The 2619-nt window shown below is 32.3% G+C and overlaps 1 protein-coding gene across 1 annotated transcript in view; it reads right to left on the bottom strand.

The window, feature by feature from the left end:
* The window catches only part of AKAP9 (A kinase (PRKA) anchor protein 9), a 221395-nt gene that overhangs the window by 171951 nt on the left and 46825 nt on the right, over nt 1-2619 (bottom strand). The window contains exon 6 of the mRNA XM_012656550.1: nt 124-2511. Coding sequence (XP_012512004.1) covers nt 124-2511 — 2388 coding nt within the window. The remainder of the gene's footprint in view (nt 1-123; nt 2512-2619) is intronic.

Below are 2619 nucleotides of genomic sequence, written 5' to 3'. Positions count from 1 at the left end.
AAATTAAAGGGTTCACTTGAATTTGCATATAAGGATGTGAATTTATGTTCTATTAAAGTGAAGACTCTTAGTATGAAATGTACATTTCATTGTGCTTTACCATATATAAAGAAGTAAACATACCTGTTCTGATTTAAGTACACTGAGTTCCCTTTGAAGTTTATCATTTTCACTTGGTTCAGTTGCCCAAAATGATGATTCATTTCTTACTGATGGCAAGTGATCCAAAAATGACTGTTCTTGCTTGCTTTCTTTTCTAACAGTCGTATTTTCAAAAGCAATTTTATCTTCTGCCATTATTTTTGATTCTTCACCAAAACCTTTATTTATTTTAGAAACTGATCTTCCAGAATCCCTGCTTGTCAGAGTCACTACTCCATCTGTTAAAGAGCTTAACTGAACATCACATACATTTACATTTTCTGCCCTATTATGGTTGATTATGATTTCTAGCTCTCTACATTTCAATAAAACTTGTTCTTTCTCTTGCTTTAAAGATTTAACTTCTTTACTTAGACAACTAATCTCACCATGTTTTTGTTTCAATTGTTCAGAAAGATCAGACAGTCTCTTTGAGAGCTCTAATTTCTCTCTCTTGGTTACCTCAAGTTTTTCCATGAGTTCTGTTGTATCTTTCTCAACAACCTCACCAGTTTCCCATGGTTCTGCTATAAAAGCCTTGTCATCATCAACGACAGAACGTCTCATTTTCACTGTAGTTGGATTTATCCTTTGCAAATTAAGCTCTTCATTAAGTGCTTCAAGCTTACTTTTATACTCTAATTCTTGCTTATTTTTACAGTCTTCTAAATCATCTTTTACTTTGAGAAGGCAAGCATATTCCTCCTGTAACTCCTGATAGTTAACTTCAAAGTTTTTTTCAGCAAATGAAAAAGTGTTCTTTTGCTTTTCAATCTCTTCATTTAGCTGAATACACTGTTGTTTGAGGTCCTCATTTTCCTCTGTAAGTATTTCTATTTCTTTTTGCCAGCTACAGTCTTTGGATTTGGACTCAATGGAGTCTATGAAAATCAATCTTTCTTCTTGGTTAACAGGAGTATATATTTTCAACATGTCTTCAAGGGCTTTCTTTTCATCTTTAAGAATGCTATTTTCTGCTTCAAGTTGTGCAAATTTTTCTTGCACATCATCCTCTTTTTCCTTCATTTGTTTCTCTAATAATTCTGTTCTAAGTTGTAATTCTTGAACTTCTTGCTCAAGTGTACCCTTTTCCTTTTCTTCCTGTCTGAGTATTTCAATTTCTTTTTGAAGTTCATTGATTTGAAGAGTCATTTCTTCTGACTTTGAATTCACAAGGGACTGCTGTAAATCTTTTAGCTTTGAAATTTCCAAAATTAATTGATTCTGATTAGTAATCAAATTGTCTTTTTCAAACTGCATGGTTTCTAGCTTTTGACTCATTTCATTCTGTAAGCCATCTATCTGTTGTTTATAGTGAATGCCTAAATTATCTTTAAGTTTTTCAATATTTATTCGATGTTCAATTTCTAAATCTTCCTTCAGTTTGGAAAGTTCTTCTTCATGACTAAATAGAAGCTGTGTTCTCAGCCTCTCTAATTCAGCTTCTTGTGATTCAGCCATTCTGTCTAACACAGCATTCTTTTCTTTTTCTAACATTTCAAGTTTTATCTTATAATTTGTAACTTCTGCTTCATGTTTTAATTCTAGTTCCTTCCTGGCTTCAGATGCAGAAACAATCTCAGCTTTCAAATCTTCCACTGTACTAAGGGACTTATGTGCTTCATTCAGTTTACTTTCTTGTTCAGCTATGGTCTGTCTAGCTCTCTGAATTTGGTCCCTTAAAAAACTCAATTCTTCAAAAAGGTCTTCAAGCTGTCTCTGTAAATCAGACTTTTCTCTCAAAATTACTCCAAGTTCTTCCTTGAGTTTTTCCTTTTGAGAGTTAGTGTCTTGCAATTTTATATTCAGTTCATTTATTGCCACATTCATTAACTTTATTTGATCTTCATTAACTGTAATATTTGGATATGATCTTAAAGCATTCTCCATTTCTCCCTTATGTTGTGTTTTCAGTTCCTCTATCTGTGACATGTGTTGTTTTATTAATTCTTGTTTCATCTGCACTATCTGCTGCCCATACATCTCATCCAACTCTGCCCGGAGTTGTTCTAACTTTCTTTGTGTTTCCTGTTCCATTCTTTGAACTACATCAGTTTCAAATTGGCTATCTTTATGATTTCTCTTCTGAAGTTCTTCAACTGTCCCCATTAACTGTTTTATTTCCTCAGAACACTGTCTTTCTTTTTGCTTAGAATTGGACAGCTCTAATTTCATATTTTTTATCTCTTGGTTCTTTTGTATAACTTGCTCTTGTAATTCTCCTAGTAATTTATCAGCAGCTGTTACTTTATCCTTTAGCTCAAGAGTTTTTTCTTCTTCTTCTATTATTTTTGCATTTAATTCTTCAATGATTGCTTCCTTTTCCTGTATTTCTTTTTTATTTGAGTTTTCCACTTTTTTATCTTGTTCCTTTAGAAAAAAAAGAAAACATAAGAAGGGTATTTTTAGCTTCTGGAAACTTATACCACTTAATCTAAAGGCTTCTCATGATAAAAGACTCCTTTTTAAATAATTCTA

The sequence above is a fragment of the Propithecus coquereli genome, unplaced genomic scaffold (genome assembly GCF_000956105.1).
Source record: "Propithecus coquereli isolate 6110/MARCELLA unplaced genomic scaffold, Pcoq_1.0 Scaffold508, whole genome shotgun sequence".
Taxonomy (NCBI): domain Eukaryota; kingdom Metazoa; phylum Chordata; class Mammalia; order Primates; family Indriidae; genus Propithecus; species Propithecus coquereli.
Note: the sequence above shows the minus strand (reverse complement) of the source record. Positions and strands in the feature narration are given on the sequence as shown.